General features: G+C 38.7%; 1 protein-coding gene across 1 annotated transcript in view; it reads right to left on the bottom strand.

The window, feature by feature from the left end:
- Positions 1–17,834, bottom strand: part of GLIS3 (GLIS family zinc finger 3) — a 259,122-nt gene that overhangs the window by 39,142 nt on the left and 202,146 nt on the right. Inside the window, exon 8 of the mRNA XM_074954088.1 lies at positions 5,639–5,807. Coding sequence (XP_074810189.1) covers positions 5,639–5,807 — 169 coding nt within the window. The remainder of the gene's footprint in view (positions 1–5,638; positions 5,808–17,834) is intronic.

Here is a 17,834-nt window from a genome sequence, read left to right on the forward strand (position 1 = left end):
CTCCTTTTCTTTTTGCGAATACAGGCTAACACGGCTGTTACTCTGAAACCTCTCTTAATTAAACAGTCAAAATCTTTTCAAATTTGGTGAGCATTAAAAAAAATAAAAACAAAACAATTAGAAAAAATGAATTTTATGGTAGAGATTAGATTTGAATTCCAGTTTTATCTTAACTTTGCTTCCACCACCTGAATTTTAGAGAATTTGGATATGAAAACCTGCCCCCAAACCAATCTCAGTGCTTTGACTTTTGGCATGGAACCAAACTTGCACAAGATGTGTGCATTATTTTTCAATTCCCCTTCCCACAACTGTGAGGCTCAGGTTCACAGGGCTTCATCAGCTTCTCTACAGCCTCCTTCCCATTTTCCAAAGGAAGAGAAAGTTGAAGAGAAGCCTCTGATTCCTCCACGTTTTCTCCTTCTTATTGTCCATGGGAGTAAAAGGAATGGGAGTCACTATGGCTTCCCTAGAATCCTGAGCCTGCTGCCCAAATGTAAGGGTCGAAGAGGAGTCTCCTTGTCCAGGGAAACCATCACTCAGACAGAGGAGAAAAGAGTGTGTGGGAGGGGAGCTTAATGTTGAAACAACGCAGACTTGTGTGCATGTGAATGGGTCAGTAGATTCTACATTGAATGACATACCATTACCTATAATGGGGCATTTCACCTTGGGAGATGATGGATGTGAGTATTTCTGCAGCTGGAAAACAAGCGACAGCCTTGTTCTGTTATAGCAGTAGAGAAATTTCTGCTGGTGGGTGTGGAATTAGGTAGTAGCAGCCTTCGTTTTTTGTTTTTTTTCCTTAAAATTTTAATTTTTGTAATTGAATATTAAAAGCAAGAACTATGTTAATGCAACATTAAGGTTGAGAAGTTAATTATTCAAAATGCAGAAAATCCAGTAGTTAAGGTTCTCAGGGTAATACTGTAGAACCTCAGAGTTACGAACTGACCAGTCAACCAGACACCTCATTTGGATCCGGAAGTATGTAAGCAAGAAGCACCAGAAACAAAAACAAACAAACAAAAAAAGCAAATACAGTAGAATACTGTGTTAAATGTGAACTACTAAAAAAATAAAAGGAAAGCTTAAAAAAAAAGATTTGACAAAGTAAAGAAACTGTTTCTGTGCTTGTTTCATTCAAATTAAGATGGTTCAAAGCTGAATTTTTCTTCTGCATAGTAATGTTTTGAAGCTATTAAGTCAATTTTCAGTTGTAAACTTTTGAAAGAACCATAACGTTTTGTTCAGCGTTACGAACATTTCAGAGTTACGAACAATCTCCATTCCCAAGGTGTTCGTAACTCTGAGGTTCCACTGTGTTAGTGGAGCCACGATTGCTCATACAGAATATACAGCACCTCATGTACTACATGGCACAGTGGCAACAAAGTCTGCGGTAAGAACTCCTAAATTCTGTGGCAATATTAATTTATTGTATCTCCGTGTATTAATTTATTGTATCTCTGGGAAATATCCTGCATTCTCACCCCTTCCACAACCAAACACACGACTATGACTCGTAATGGGCTGTACAATTTACCAATGATTATTCTCAACCATACTTTGTACACTACATGCCCAGCTCCAAGGGCCTCAGCAGTTACAACATTGCCTACGTGGTCCAGGACAGATTATCCTTCCCCTTCCTCATGTGTGCCATGGAAGAGGGGAGGCAGAGGTTGTGGCCTACTTCCCTAGTTCATCATCTCAGCTCCCCAAGCCCCTAGGCAGCATAGCTGTCCAGCCTGCCCTTCTGCCTCCCCCTTCTCCCTGGCTGCAACCTGGACTCGAGCATTGGCACCAGCCCTCTCCACTCCTGCCTTGTTCTATAAAACAGTGATGTGAGCATGCACTGTAGTCCAATTAACTTCCCCTTGTGCAGAACGGTCCAGAGCAAGAGACAGCTGCAGGCAGGTCCCAGCAGGCCAGGGAGACAAAGCAAAATGCTGGGCTCTTGGCTGCAGCTAAATAATTAATTTTGTATGCAGAATTCTGTGTTCTCTTGGAAAAAATGGCACATTTCACGCTTGCATAATCACTAAGGCCATGTCTACACTATGGGTGCGACATTGGCTACGGTGCCATAGCTATGCCATTATAACCCTGTAGTGTAGATGCAGATAACAGCAACTGAAGCGGTTTTTCCATTGCTGTGGGAACTCCACCTCCCTGAGTAACAGTAGCTAGGTTGACCGAAACATTCTTCCATTGACCTAGCTGTGTCTGCACTGGGAGTTATGTCAGCATAGCTGCAGCATGCAGATGTGTCTGTTTTTCACACTCCTGAGCAAGATAGTTATGTCAACCTAAATTTTAAGTTTAGACCAGATCTAAGTCAGTGGGTCCCAGAGTGAGATGGCTGAGGCAGTTCACACCGCTCAGAACCATTATTTTAGGCTCTTTGCACACTCAGACAAGTTTATACTTAGTTCACATTTTCAAGGTTATCGTCACAACCATGAAGGCTTGACGTTTAATTTTTTTTAAATGGAAACAGAGATTCTGCAGCAAGGGGTGAATTCTGTGGAAAATTCCATGATGGCAGAATACACAGTGTCTTGGCTATATGCAGTGTTTTGTATTATTTCTCCTGTTAAATATTTGCCTAAATATATATAGGTGCCCTGTGACCAAGTTATCACTGCTGTGGTAATCTTCACTCTCCTGCATTTAAATGCTTCCTCTTAACATTGCATTAATGTAGTTATTGGCACTTCCTCAGTCTTGAATCCAAAGAAGCCCCAAACATAGATGGGGAGTAACTATGAAACAGTTTATGAAAATGTGTGTATGGTTCACGTAAGGGGAAAAAATGGCTTGTAAGGAAGGAGTGTATCAGACCAGAACTTCATTATTATTCATTATTGTCAGTATTATCATAGTGTCCTGAGGTCCCAAACAGGATCAGGGCCCCAATGAGGTAGGAACTATTTATACACATCACTATTAAAGTGCTTCAACAGTGGTCTCCCAACAGTAATCTTCTCAGAAATGTGCTAATAAGAGGATGCGGACTTGTTTTTTATAAACAGTGATTTCAATGCTTGTAATAAATACTGGACTGACCCTGCTAGTGGTCTAGCAACAAAAGGCAGCAGAAACTTCCCAGTAGCATTTGCCAATATCCCTCAACTCCGACTGAAAGGAACCACTTCTACAGGGAAGAGGAGTCTATATATCATTCACTCCTTGGCCCTTCTCCTAACAAGGATACTAACAATTAGCAGCAATGATGATTGTATTTATGATGAGGCACCTCCACTAGAAGTGAACTGATACTGCCCCCATACAGCAGATGGTTCTAACCCCTTTCAGCCATGACTGAACTAATTGAACTCAAAGTGGCAACCTAGACATGAAAGACACCTTAGCCCAATCGCGCAAGCCATCCCATTCTTCCATCTTCAAGATAAAAGGCAGAGCTGTAGTACTGTTTTCATTATGGGGGAATTAGGTCCATTTATCAGCAACTGAAATCCAGGAATGTTCTTTTGAGGTTTATAATCGGATTTTTTGTGCTTTCCTAATTACTGACATTTCTATTCCTGAAGAAAATTAAACACCTTGCGATACATTAGTGAAATATAGAAGTGTGTATTTTAGTGTGTTGAAAATTATGTAAAATCAGCAAAACTATATTTAAAAATGTCCATAGATATACAGTAAGAATAGAATATTTATATTAAAATTAAAATGTAATATGTGTACCATTGAATTTATATCAGAAATATGTTTCTACTGAAAAACTATTTACCTAGGTCTCATGCAGTATAGTCAGAATTTTGATTTAATATACTAAGTGGAAACCATTAACATAATGCAATATCTGATCAATAATCATTTAGGTAATATTTATAGATGAAAACTGGATCCCTTTCAGAGGATTTGCTTTTATATCACTGAAATATCTAAAGTAATAGAAACCATAAAGATGGGAGATCTTGTCCCTAACCAGCAATGACTGACTTCTGACTATGACTCATAGTCCTTTGCTACTAAATTAGAAGTCAAGTCCAGTCATTGCACACTAGTTTCACAATATGGAAGATATCAGCTTCTTGCAAAAATATGAGCTTATTTCAATCGAGAAAGCAGCTTTAGTTTACACCAGAGTTTTCAAAGCAGCAAATGTCAAATAACATGCAAATCAGGGTCCCAGTCCTGCAAGGTGCTGATCTGCTCCTGAGAGGTGCAAAGTGACCTGAACTCTACAAATTCACTGTGCTTGAGGGGCATTTATAAGTTCACTGGAGGCATGCAGCATCTTGCAAGTTCAGCCTGCAAATTTTCATGATTAAATAACTTCCTCCTACTAAACATGCTGAAAACAAATACAAACACATGCAATAGGAGTTCAACCCATGTGTATTACACTTCTTGAAAGCCAAGTCAGTCAGCAATAATCAAACTGACAACCTGCCCACTTCAACATGTTGGCAAGTAGGACAAGAATATAAATGCTAGTGAGGCTCTAATAATCATGGCTCCCAAGCCACTTACACAGAGTAACTCAATAATTAGCATTTTCATTCTTATTAAGAAAGCTTCTCCATCTCTCCTCCAACTTCTCTTTTCTCCTTCAATGCAATTTTAAATTGGAGAGACACTATCCTTATTCATAGGCTTGGCAAAATTCAATTATTTTTATTTTTTTGTAATTTCAATCAATAATAGCAATGTTTACTTTAAAGCTTTTTTTTAAGATGATCAGTTTAACTTTTCATGGTTGTGCAGAAATTACAGGATTTAAGCATTTTAAAAATTGTATCTATTTAAATTTTTACAATTGCAGGTAATTATTGGGGGTCAGACAATAATTGTTGACAGTAGACATTGAGATTCAAAAGTTAAAGGTTTCTAATGGTCAAAACACAAATTGTCAGCATCAAATGTCGAAAAACACAAAGTAAATATCCCTAAATCAAACTCTAATAAGTTCTCACACAACATTTTGCTTACTTTGCTTCTCTGTAAATTTTGATAATCATTGATGGAAATATATTTTTGTTGGTTTGTGTATGTAAAGTGAAATTTATGTTTATTGACTTTAACCAATGAAAATCTAATCCTTCCAAGCCTACTTATTGTTTATAGTTTTCATATAATGGACTTGTGGATAGGACACTTGACTAGCAGTCTGGAGACCTGAGATTCTGTTACAGTTCTGCCACTGATCTACTGAGTGACCTTGGGCAAGTCACTTCATCCCTGTTTCCCCTCCTACTATTTGTCTTGTTTATTTACAGTATAAGCTCTTCTAGGCAGGGACTGTGTCTTACGATGTGTTAGCACCTAACACAACAAGACTCCAGTCTTGGTTGGAGCCTCTGGGCACTACTATAGTACAAATAATACATTTTTAAAAAAGTAAGAATCTCTCTCAAACTACCAGTGAATATAGCTAAGTAAATCCCAGAGGCACAAATATATGCTCTGGGATTTACTAAGAATAGTGGTCACTTACTCTACATTTGTGCACTAACACAAAATATATGTTGAAGTATCATCATAATCCGGCTGTGCTGTTAACAACATTCTAAACAAACAAGAGTAACAATAAAACTACTACTAAACTTAGTAATGTTCAAAGTCAATTGCTTCTCATTTTTAAAATGAATAAAGATAGTCTTACCTCTCAGTGCTGGCGTCGACAGCTGAGAGAGGAGGTAACTGAGATGGTGGGTTGCAGGGACTACCCTGTACATTATGCCCTGGAGAAGGGTGATTGACAGGATGTGATGGTGGACCACCCCCAGCAGCTGTTCCACTCCGACTTGAATGAGTACTGGAGAACATTGTAGCTGAAATCAGAGGGAGAGCAATATTCAGTATCATGGTAGGCACAACATGATTTCAATGATCAGTCAGTACTACCAGGTAAGTGATCACCCTTTCTACGAATGATTTAATGCTAATTCTTAGAAACCAACTTTTTTTCAAGTCTTGCTTTCTGTTTGAAAAAATGTCACTGGTCCATAAAAAACAACCCAAATTATGTTATAATGAAAGAAACACTGATTGAGTTTTGAAAATATGCATGTGATTGGACAGTTCACAATGGACAATTGTCTAAAATCAAAAAGGACAACACTATGGACCCAGTCCTGGGAGTTTTGCTTGAATAAATACTGCAGATCTGGGGTCTATCATTGTTTCATATTGCAGAACAAGTTGTAAAGCTATAAAGCATAGTTCTTGGAGCTGATCTAAAAACTGATATAAAATATCACAATTAAAAACAAATGTTTACTACTTTTTGAAAATTTGAATACTTTCATAATTTTTCAACAAATAAAAAAAACTAGTCACATGCTGAAGGGTTAACTTAAAATCATTCGCAAAAAGAAAAGGAGTACTTGTGGCACCTTAGAGACTAACCAATTTATTTGAGCATAAGCTTTCGTGAGCTACAGCTCACTTCATCGGATGCATACTGTGGAAACTGCAGAAGACATTATATACACAGAGACCATGAAACAATACCTCCTCCCACCCCACTCTCCTGCTGGTAATAGCTTATCTAAAGTGATCACTCTCCTTACATCTCCTGACAAACTTAGGTGCTTTTTACCGACATCCGTGTCACGTCATGCAGTTGATTTTGAGTGAAAACATAGATACTTAATCTTCATCAAAAAAGATAGAGAACAAAAAGTGTATGGCTTAGCTAAACAAAAAGGAGAGGTAAGTCTTCCAAGTTTCTGAGCAGAGGAATTGTGTAGGATAACACAAGGTATATGACAGAGAAATTAGATGAAATTAAGAAAATTAAAATGTAGGCTGCATATTAAGAAAAACTACCTAAAGGTGAGATCAATTAAACTGGAGAATAGTTTCCAAGGGAACTGATAGAAGCCACATTTCTTGGGACAAAGCTAAATTGGAGAAAGTACGGTAGGGAACAAGCATGCACTGACAGGCATCTAGAGTGACCTAAGAGGTCTTTTCCATCTCCAACATCTATGTTTCTATTTAGAGACCTTAATCTGCTGACAAAGAAAAAAATCTGCTTGTTTTCATCTGAGTAATGTAGGGATGTATAATGTCCCCTTAGCACACATATAAAGAGCTCCCATAACTGTTACTGTGCCAAATTCTGCTTTTGGATGTACACATACATACACAACTCTTATCAATTAACAATTAGCCATTGACATATAGATGGACCAAGTCCTGACCCACACACGTCGTGCAGATGTTGACAGGTAAATTCTATGTTCCCCTCTAGAGCTTTCCACAGATCTGGTCTTTCTCTCTCTGTCCTTCCCTATTTATTGCAATAGTGGTGTTTTCTTTGCCCTAAATGGGTTCTGCATTCCACCCCTGCTCTGTCTTCCCTGTTTCTTGATCGTCCAAAAGGAATCCACCCCTTCTTTCCCCACACAGAGTAAGGGAAGCCTGCTGAATACAGAGCCCTTCGCTAACCTCAGCTGTCAATGTCTGGGTGCAGTGGAGTTATGGACTCCAAAAGTGGGCAGAAGAAGGGCTTGGTTGGCTTTATGGATGCTATGGAGCACTGTTTCCATCAGCATCCATGGAAGACAGCAGCCTCCAAGTCATGCCATGTTATGTCACACAGCCTTGACAGCCTCAATGCTACAGGAAAGCTGGGGGCCAGCATTTGGAGCTATGATTTCAGACGCATATCAATAGGAAGATATTTACGTGCATTTCTAGAGCACTCATGGCTGTAGTATCTACACGTATGTCTACACAGCAGCTGGGTGGTGTATTCCCAGGTTGGGTAGACATAAAGTACAACTCCGTCTGAGGTCCTAGGTACGTACTCGGATGGCTATTCCAAGCTAACACCCATGCCACCACAGCCATGCTGCTATTTTTAGCATGCTAGCTTGATCAGAGCTAGTGCAAGTATGTCTACATGAGCTAGGAATTACATCTTCCAGCTCTTGTGTAGACGTACCCTTAGATCTGAATCTCTAATTTCTCAATATACTGTACAGTATGATAGTAACTTCCAAATTACTTGGAGGGTCCTTAGCATCATTATTTGAGAAAGCAAATCTTTCTGTTGTCAGTTTCTCTTAAGTAATTGCCTTTTGCTGCCTGATCTAAGTTAAGCACATAGTTTGAATAGCATGAAACCTAGTAAACATCTGTGATAACAAACATTCTTCTTATCTCCAATTTATAATAAGCTAGATCTGCATAGAAACATTATGAAAAAGGGCTTTTTTTAACAAAGCGTTCCTCGGTAAAAAAGTATTTTCCTGTTTCTTCAATAAATATGAAAGTCAATAGTTTGTATAATACTCCAACATAAATAAAACCCATCAAAAGAAATTCCCAGGAATAAATACCATGAAAAAGCTATTGTTCCCCCATGATCCTTAAGAAGCTCAGGTTACGGCATAGTTTCAGATAGATCGCCTTTTGGACTTGAATGTGAACCTAAGATTGAGTTACACCTTTTTAGGTCATCTAATTTTGATAATTATATAGGAAAAATTCAAGCTGCCATTTTCGAGGTCTCATCACAGAAGGATTTACCAACACAAAGATTATCCAACAGGCATCTCTCTTCCTACAGATTTTCTCTTTGTGGAGCTGCATTCTTATGCATTCTATTGACATGCAATAAAAATGAAGTGGATGGAGGGAAAAAGAAACTTGATTCACAAGTAAGAAAAAAGAGAAATAGCATTTTAAAATATTACAGAATTTATACTTTAAAAAATTCAATTTCTTCTCTTAATGGAGCAAGAACCCTGTAATTTAAAGGAACATGTTTAAAATGCAGAATTACCACCTTTCTTCTTGCAAACTACCAACTATGGTGTAATTTATTACCATGGATTTATTACTGTCAAATCAGTGTTCTGTCAATCTATTTCTGCCCCCAAAATGCCTCTCCTCCTACCCATGCCCACAAAGATTTTGAGGCAGGGTTGAAAATACTTTCCACTTAGAAAAGACAGCATAAGCCTTTTGTTTGTGGTTCAGCTTCAATTAAAGTTGCATATTTGCTAGCGTGTTTTTTATTTTTAAATCACTGTATTTAACATTCTATTTGTATATGGAATAATTATATCATCCTTGTGAACAGGATATTTGGCATCAGAAGAGAAAAACAGACATGCCCACCTGGCTGCATTCAGGCCATGTTTCTCCCTTCCCCATGACTATCTCACTCCTTTCAGCTCCCCCTTTTGTGTTTCCATGTTCAAAGGCCCAAATCCTCCTCAAAGGTATTTAGATGCCTAATTCCCATTTTATTTCAGTGGGAGTTAGGTGCCTAAATATGTCTGAAGACCTGGGTCAAAGTCCTTTACAAACATTAATCTTCACAACCTGGGAGTTTGGAGATAATGATACTTACTAACCTTTTTACAGCTAGGGAAACTAGGCAGACAGCTTAAGTAACTTTTCCAAAGCCACAGAGGAAGTCATTGGCAGAAGTGGAGTGAGAACTCAGGGCTTCCTAAAACCACTAGACAATATCAAGGAAATCAAATAACAGCTAGCAACATGAACTGAGATTTACAAACCTAGCTTTCTGAGACTTTTTTGCTTTTTTCTGACGCTTGTGCCTAGCATTTCTTCACTAAAGATCTTAACACTCACCAGAAATTTGCAGGCAGTCCACAAGCTGAAAATGAAGCCATACCTCCTTCTTTATTAATGATACTCCAGATCACCTGACCTGATGGTCTAGCACATTTGAATATTTGGCTCTGAGGTAGCAGCCCGCTGCAGAGTGTTAACTCTATCTTCACCTTGGAGGTGTGGGAAGAGATAAAATGGCAGAAACTCTTCCCAACACCATAGAAAAGCCAACTTGATGTTTCAGTGTGTTACAGCAAGTTACTGGAGAAGGATGCTAGTTGCCAAAAAAGGTCCCCAGGGTTTGAAACCTAGGGCAGGAGGCAGCCTTCAGATTCTGAGCATCAGCCTGAGCCTGAAGTCTATACTGCTATTTGTAATGCCATACTGAGAGCCCAAGTCTGTAGACGTGGGCTCTGAGACTTGCTGCCATGGGTTTCTGCTGTCCGTGTACACATAATATGAGTAGCAAAATAAAATCTGTCCAGTACGTACTGCAATAACTATGAGCCTGCTGTGATACAATATGTAATATGTCAGGGACGTCTGAGGAGAGGTTAAAGTTCACTGTCTAGACCCTTCAGTGTTAGCAAAGGGTCACAGCTGGTTTGTTGGCTGGCAGGCATTTGTTAAGTCCACAGTACTTTCTGATATTGCCAGTGATTGGCAGCTGGAACAATTGATTAAGCACAGCAGTTGAACATATTGGAAATTCTTATTACTTTTGTGATTAAGAGATGGTGAAATCCCCAAAGCAATAAAGTTTGTGATCTGGATTAAAACCTGAGGTTCTTGCTTCAACTGAAGGTCATTATATCATATCCTTGCCTGACTCTTACTTGTTCAGTAGATTGTAGTTTCTTTTCACTTTGGTTTTCTCTTAGCATGAAGAAGGGAAATAGAAATAACACAGTTGTCGCTTGTTACTTTGCAATGGTAATGCTAATTCACCAATACACGTAAGCTTTCCTTCTCTCACAAGCTGAATGAAAATCATTACCATAAAAAGAAAAGGAGGACCTGTGGCACCTTAGAGACTAACAAATTTATTTGAGCATAACCTTTTGTGAGCTACAGCTCACTTCATCGGATGCATGCATGTAATTCACATAGCACCAGCAAATCGCATCCAAGTGGAAATAGCTACCTTAAAGCTACACTAAGAACTAAACTTCTAAAATTCAAAACTAAAGCTGGGGAAGAAAGGGACAAATCTGCAGGAAATGTCTGCATTCTGCATAAAATATGTAAGATATTAAAGTTAGTGAGTCCTTGTAAAGTATATGTACAAAATGGGCCTGATCCTGACAATAATGTTCATTTAATGAGAACCTTAGGTGTTCGACAAATTCAGAACTGGACCTCAAAAAATGTTATTCGACACTAAGCATAAGGGTCAAATGTAGCATTAGGCCCAAATTCTGTAAATATTTAAGCACATGCCTAATTTTATACCCAGGAGTAGTGCACTGACTTTAAACGGACTACTCACCTGCTTGAATATAAGCACAATCATAAGTGTTTGCATGATCCTGGCCTTACCAGAATATTTCAGCTAGACCACACTAAATAGTAACAATAGTAAACAATCCTGATTTGTGAATATATAGCAATGAATAAACACAGCAAGTTTGGTTTTGCTACCATTAATGGCTCACGTTATTCATAATTTGAAAGTATTTGGACAACTGCAGGGTATTCATGAAAATGTTTGTGAATATGAAATATTAGCAGGAATTCTTGACTATTGTAATCTCCTAATTCCCGACCTTGACAAATCCCATTTTGCCCCACGTTAAACCCATTCAAAATGCCGCCCATGAAAAGCTTCAGAACAGAAAAGAATGAAATGTCATATTTGAAGAGGTAAAGATGATGTTGAATTTGGCAGGCCCCGGATGTGACCCACCTTTTTGTTCTCTCCTGTAATGCCTCGAGGGTTAGTTAAGTGTGCTCCATTCCCTGCCTCTTCAATAGTAGGTCACAAAAGATAGCAGGTCCTACAAACACAGTGTTTCTTCTTGATTGTAATTAAAAGGTAAAAACTGACTTGTTGCCCTGACTACATCACCCCTATCTTTTCATCCCTCTGCTGGCTCCCCCCTTTCCATTGCACAAACACAAACTACTTGTATTCACTTTGATAGCCCTTCACGGCTTAACCACACCACACTTGCCATCTTTTAATTGGCATTGAGCTATTGCTCCCACCTCTGCTATGCCAACATGTCAGCCTTTATCACTCAGAAGGCCAGTTTTCCTACCAACACCTTCATGCTTTCTCCCATATTGCCTTTTATCCACAAAGTCATTATATTGATTTCCTTCTAACTCCTCCTTTGTCATGATGCCTAATGATTAGGCTGCTGATGTGCTGTGACAGCTGTGTATGCTTATAATAATAATTGTCTCAGTGTCACCTAGTGCTCCCCTTATCTGTGTGTTGTATCCACCAGTTGCCTCATATGCCTATTAGCTGTTTGGGGCATCTGTTTGTTATATATGTGTACAGCATCTAGCACAATGATCCCTGATTGGAGCACCCAGGCACTCTACATTTCAAATAATAATAATAAACCAACACTGAAGCACATGTGTAACATTACTCACATGTATAAGTTAAACAATGTTAGGAACCATTAAGAAAGGGATAGGTAAGAAGACAGAAAATATCATAATGCCATTATATAAATCCATGGTACACCCAGACCTTGAATACTGTGTACAGTTCTAGTCACCCCATTTCAAAAAAGATGTATTAGAATTGGAAAAGGTACAGAGAAGGGCAACAGAAATTATTAGAGATATGGAACCACTTCCATGTGAGGAAAGACTAAAAACACTGGGACTTTTCAGCTTAGAAAAGAGATGCCTAATAGGCAGGGCCGTCCCTATGGAGGTGGAATCCGTCACTTCCAGGAATCCTATGGAATCCGTCACTTCCAGGACCGACCGTGCCTGAGGCCAGCCAGTTGCACCAGCGGCCCATGGGGCCCCCCAAAGTGCAGGGCCCAGAGCAGTCACCCCAATTCACTGTATTGAGGGGATGGCTCTGGTAATAGGGGATATGATAGAAATCTATAAAATCATGAATGGTGTGGAGAAAGTGAATAAGGAAGAGTTGTTTACTCCTTCACATAACACAAGAACCAGTGGTCACCCAATGAAATTAATAGGCAACAGGTTTAAAACAAACAAAAGGAAGTATTTCTTCACACAACACACAGTCAACCTGTGAAACTCATTGCCAGGGATGTTGTGAAGGCCAAGACTATAACCGGGTTCAAAAAAGAACTAGATAAATTCATGGTGGATAGGTCCATCAATAGCTATTTGCCAGGATGGGCTGGGATGCAACCACGAGCTCAAGGTGTTCCTAAGCCTCTAACAGCCAGAAGCTGGGACTGGATGACAAGGGATGGATCACTCAATAATTGCTGTATTCTGTTCATTTCCTCTGAAGAATCTGGCATTGGTCACTGTTCAAAGACAGGATACTGGGCTAGATGGACCATTGGTCTGACCCAGTATGGCCATTCTTACGTTCCTAAGTTAAGCATGTATGAAAGTATTTGTAGGATTGGGCCCTATGATATTACTTAGAACAGTGGTTCACAACTCTGTCTTCAGGGCAATGTTGCAAAAATATTCTGCAGAATCTAAAAACTCTTATTACAACAATTCTGTATTTCTGGTGCAAAGAAAAACTTGCAAATGTGAACAGCTGCAGTAATTAGCTTGCTTCATTTTAGAGCACTGGAGAATGTGCAATTCATGACATTTTCAGAGAGAATTTATAAATTATACATTTTGGTTTATTTTAAAATGTGAAACTGTTGAATTTTTGCCACATATGGCATAATAAACTTAAAAACTAAAAAAATATTCTATATTACAGCATTTAGGATTTTTTGGCATAAGAAATTCTAGGAGATGGGGCACAAAATATTTTAGGATATAGGGATGTAGTAGAAAATATATCATTTATAAATTCAGACTGAAAATTTCATGATACTATAATACTGAATAAACCAGAATGACTAGGATTTTTTTAAATGACAACATAGGGCTAGATTCGTAAAGGGGTACTTACACTGAGCATTGCAACATCTAATATGTAGGCACTCTGCTGCCCACCTGATTCCACAGCTGCAATTTAGGTAGCCAGGTTCCTTATACGATGTGTGGGGAGAGCTAGGAACCTAAGAATGGGATTCACAAAAGCCAGTAAGCTGAGTGGGGAGCTGGCTAAGCTAGCCAGTAGGAAATGCAGAAGAAAGTGGTGGAGCCTAAGCCCTGCTCCTCAAAGGGAATTAGGTGCCTAACTCTGGTCCAGAAGGAGATGCCTCCCTCCACCTGTGATTCTCAACCATGAATACTCTCCTGGAGTTAGGTGCTTAAGCTGGGCCAGCCCTTTGTCACAAAAAAATTGTAAAAAAAAAAAATGAGGAGGAGATAGTGATGGTGCCACCCTTATGCCCAAAAACCCAGTGTGCTCACCTAGTATGTGGGAAACCCAGGTTCAAATCCCTGCTCTGACTGATTCAGAGCAAGAATTTGAACCCAGGTCTCTAACCTCACAGGTGAGTGCCCGCACCACTAGGGTGGGTCTCTCTCAGTCTCTCCTGTTGAAGCTATTCTACTTTGTATAAAATACTTACATACTCATTAGAGCAGGGACTGGAACCTGGGTCTCCCAGGTGCATACCCTAACCACGGGGCTATAGGCTGAGTCTCACTCTCATTCTGGTCCAAGGAATATTTAAGTAACACTCCTGCAAATACATATGCACATGCCTAAATTTACACCTATGAGTAGTCCCATCAACCTCAATAGAACTACTCACATGAGTAAAGTTTTGGACTTGCTTAAGTGTTTGCAGGCTCAGGCCCTCAATTATTCTGAGTCAAAGTCTACTCTGCCTTGCACCAGTGCAACACAGATCAGAATTTAGACCAAGAATTAAATATATACCTAGTGGTGAGGTTAGTCCTAACCATGCAATTCATATAGAAAACAGTAAAAATAACAAGTTTTTCTAAAATCTAGAAGGTTTATAAAAATACAATAAATCTTTACATTTTAATAATTTCTCAAATATTATAGCTTATGAAAAAACATTGTTATAATTATATATTTTATACTATTGTTATTATAACTGTTTTTCTAATCTATAATGCTAATTTTATTTTTTGGATCTGTTTTCACCTTTTTTTGGTAATAAAAGATCCATAAGTGTACTCCACTGTATTATTAGGATGATTATGCTATATTTAAACTTCTTATATCACAAGTCAGAATAGGTTTCATTTTAGGCCTTGCTACTGCAAATTTTTATGCATGTGCCTAACTTTAAGTATGAGTAATTTCAGTGAAATCAAAGGGACCACACACACTTAAAGTTAAACACACATTTGTACATGTTTGCTGAATCAGGCTCTTCAAAGGAAAGGGCTTTTCTACACAAAAACATAGTGCACAGCAAGCTGAGGTGTGTGCTATGAAACTTTTAGTGCACGGTAGCAGGGTCCACATGGCCAGTAGTGCATGGAAAACTAGTGCACTGTAGATTCATACAATGGCTTCTCTTGCACTAAGTGTCTATAGAGACAAGTCCTAAGTCACTTTTATGCATGATTATACTTTAAGCCATAAAAATGTGCTAGTCTCAAAGTTTTTCATTTTTGCCATTTCTTAAAAGAAAGAAAAAAATAAAAGAAATGGTCTTCTACAGTTTTCTGAATTAAAAAAAAGACTAATGACTTCACTAGTGCATTACGATGAACCACAAAACTACAGTGGTTTTTTAAATAAAAAATCCTTTTATCCCATTTTCTAAAGCTAATTAAATGTAGGGCTACTTAGGACCTTTAAATATGCAGGTTAGCTTTACAATTCACGTCTAAATTAATGTTTAGTGGACTAATGGCCTGATTTTCAGAGGTGCTAAGCACCTGAAATCACTGAGGGCTATGGATACCCAGCTCCTCTGAAAGCTAGCTCAGAGCTTTAAAGGGACACCCTCAACATGGAGTTTTTAAATTGACTTATTTGAAATGATTCCAGTTTCTGACAGAAAACCCTTTAAATATTACATTCTGAATAAAAAAAACACATATAAGTGTTTTTCTGCTCCTTCTGTTGATGGTTATAAATATCTTTTCAGAATGGAAGAAATTGTATATACAGGAGAAAAGTGAAAATGGATACATACAACGTGCTTTCAAATGCACAAAGTAAACAGGGAAAAATAGAGAAAAAATATATTTCCACTCATTTCTTTCAATTATAGTTTTCTAAGGCAATACTTGTAACTTGAGCGGGTACAACAGTTCCAAAGAGAAGTGTGATTTTTCAAGTTGACAGTATCCCTTCAAGTATATATTTTGTGCATCCCTTAGACGAAAAATGATTAAAAAAATTTCTTGCTTTTAAATATGTATAAACTATTAAAATATCTCCAATTGGTAAAAAGTTTGATGAAGGCCACTGGGAACAGAGACATCTGCTCATGTCTATAATCGGAAAACAGCACAGACACATTTCAGGTGATAGGTCCTGTGTAACAGTTTACAGTAAAAGTGAGTATCATCTATTTTCTGCTTCAGATTCTGTCGACCCTTTTTCTCCTCAACTTGAGTGTGGGATCATTTTTGCTGCTTCCATTTGTCAACTGGAACAGTCGCTTCTCTAGGACACCACAGCCAACTTTATAATGCTTTTCCATTCTCTGCAGCATGAATAATTTTAATATTGCCATTCCCTAAAAATCCAGTCTCTCCTTTATTATTTCACTTTTTCATTATCCAGTAGCCCAGATAAGTAGTTAATGAAATAATTTCTTCCAAATGGATTGGGAGGTTGTCAGAATGAAATGACATGGCTTTGTCTATCCCTGACATAAAATCCCAAGCTAATTGATGGGAAACAATACTACCTGTCTTCTGTGCACCAAGAAAAAAGCAAATAAATGTGTGAACTGATTGATAGATGCAGCAATAAATAAATAAATGCGTTAGAGAAACCAGTCAATTAACTAATGAGAAATTACAGCTCATAAAAGCATGATGATTAACTCTTAGTTTACAAGAATTGCTGTTCAGTAGGAAGCAGAGACAAATAGTGAGAAATGAAAAATTACCGATTTCCTCCAGGAATCCAAACAGTCATGCAATATTGCCAACCCCAAGCAAAAATCATGAATCAGACTGTAAAATATCATGAAATAGGATTGGAAATCAAGCTATTAAAATACATTTATTTTCTTCACTACCTCTATTTTTTTTAAAGCCTTAAGGGAGAAGCTACCTGCCTCAAAAGATCTCAGTTTCAAAATTCAAACTTAAATGCACACACAGAAAAATTGCCAGCTTGCAGGGGACTCCACTTTACCGCTCAATCTGGTTTAGCATTGACTCATTACTTATCCTTTTACTTTCTCCCCTCCTGACTCCCTCCACAGTCCCCAGTCCCCTAACTGCTCTCCATTCCCCCCCTCATGTTCTTCTATCCCTCACACACATCTCTTCCCCTATTCCCCATCCACCTCTTAAGTCTCCTCTCATATTTCACACATCCCTGTTCCTCTTGTGATTATTTCCTGCATCTAGATTCTCATCTCCCTCCTCTTCACTCTACATTACCATCCTGCACCTACACTCTCCTCTCTTGCCTCCTCACAATCTCCCCAGTCTGCCCCTGGCTCCTCACATGCACACCCTCTCAGCCCACTCCCTGACCCTCAGATCCTCTACCACTTCTCTTCCCTGCCTCCCAAACAGAATCATAGGGTTGGAAGGGACCTCGAGAGGTCTTCTAGTCCAGTCCCCTGCACTCAAGGCTAAGTATTATCTAGACCATGCCTGACAGGTGTTTGTCTAACCTGCTCTTAAAAATCTCCAGTGATGGAGATTCCACAAACTCCCTAGGCAATTTATTTCAGTGCTTAACCACCCTGGCAGTTAGGAAGTTTTCCCTAATGTCCAACCTAAACCTCCTTTGCTGCAATTTAAGCCCTCTGCTTCTTGTCCTACCCTCAGAGGTTAGAGAGAACAATGTTTCTTCTTCCTCCTTGTAACAACTTTGTACATACTTGAAAACTGTTATCATGTCTCCTTTCAATCTTCTCTTCTCCAGACTAAACAAACCCAATTTTTTCAAGCTTCCCACATAGGTCATGTTTTCCAGACCTTTAATCATTTTTGTTGCTCTTCTCTGGGACTTTCTCCAATTTGTCCACATCTTTCCTGAAATGTGGCACCCA

Source organism: Natator depressus, chromosome 5 (genome assembly GCF_965152275.1).
Source record: "Natator depressus isolate rNatDep1 chromosome 5, rNatDep2.hap1, whole genome shotgun sequence".
NCBI lineage: Eukaryota > Metazoa > Chordata > Testudines > Cheloniidae > Natator > Natator depressus.